This window comes from Penaeus monodon, chromosome 33 (genome assembly GCF_015228065.2).
Source record: "Penaeus monodon isolate SGIC_2016 chromosome 33, NSTDA_Pmon_1, whole genome shotgun sequence".
NCBI lineage: Eukaryota > Metazoa > Arthropoda > Malacostraca > Decapoda > Penaeidae > Penaeus > Penaeus monodon.
In genome coordinates this window covers 10,804,131-10,804,440 of record NC_051418.1, presented here as the reverse complement: position 1 = coordinate 10,804,440, position 310 = coordinate 10,804,131, and the positions used below count along the sequence as shown (strand labels likewise).

Genomic DNA, 310 nt, shown 5'->3' with positions numbered 1-310 from the left:
GTATTGCTAGGAGTTAAGGTGAGGCCGGCGGAGAGAAAGAAATGAGTCAAAATTAAACAAACAAGTCAAATAAGCCAAGTGCAATATCTCTTGCCAAACTACACAAAGTTTGCAACGACGCTAGAAATGAATATACCATCTCTAAAGATCAAAATATAAATTGCAGTCTCGTGCAAGTGATATGCAACATCACGGAGGCGAAATGGCAATAGGGGAAGGGAGGAGATAACAAGGAATCGCAATGAGGGAGGGAAGAGGGGGAGAGCAAGAAAAGACTAATAAGGGGAGAATAGGGAGATAGATGAACATA

The 310-nt window shown here is 41.6% G+C and overlaps 1 protein-coding gene across 1 annotated transcript in view; it reads left to right on the top strand.

Moving 5' to 3' along the window:
* Positions 1 to 310, top strand: part of LOC119594242 (telomere zinc finger-associated protein-like) — a 3,896-nt gene that overhangs the window by 1,362 nt on the left and 2,224 nt on the right. The window contains exon 3 of the mRNA XM_037943311.1: positions 167 to 176. Coding sequence (XP_037799239.1) covers positions 167 to 176 — 10 coding nt within the window. The remainder of the gene's footprint in view (positions 1 to 166; positions 177 to 310) is intronic.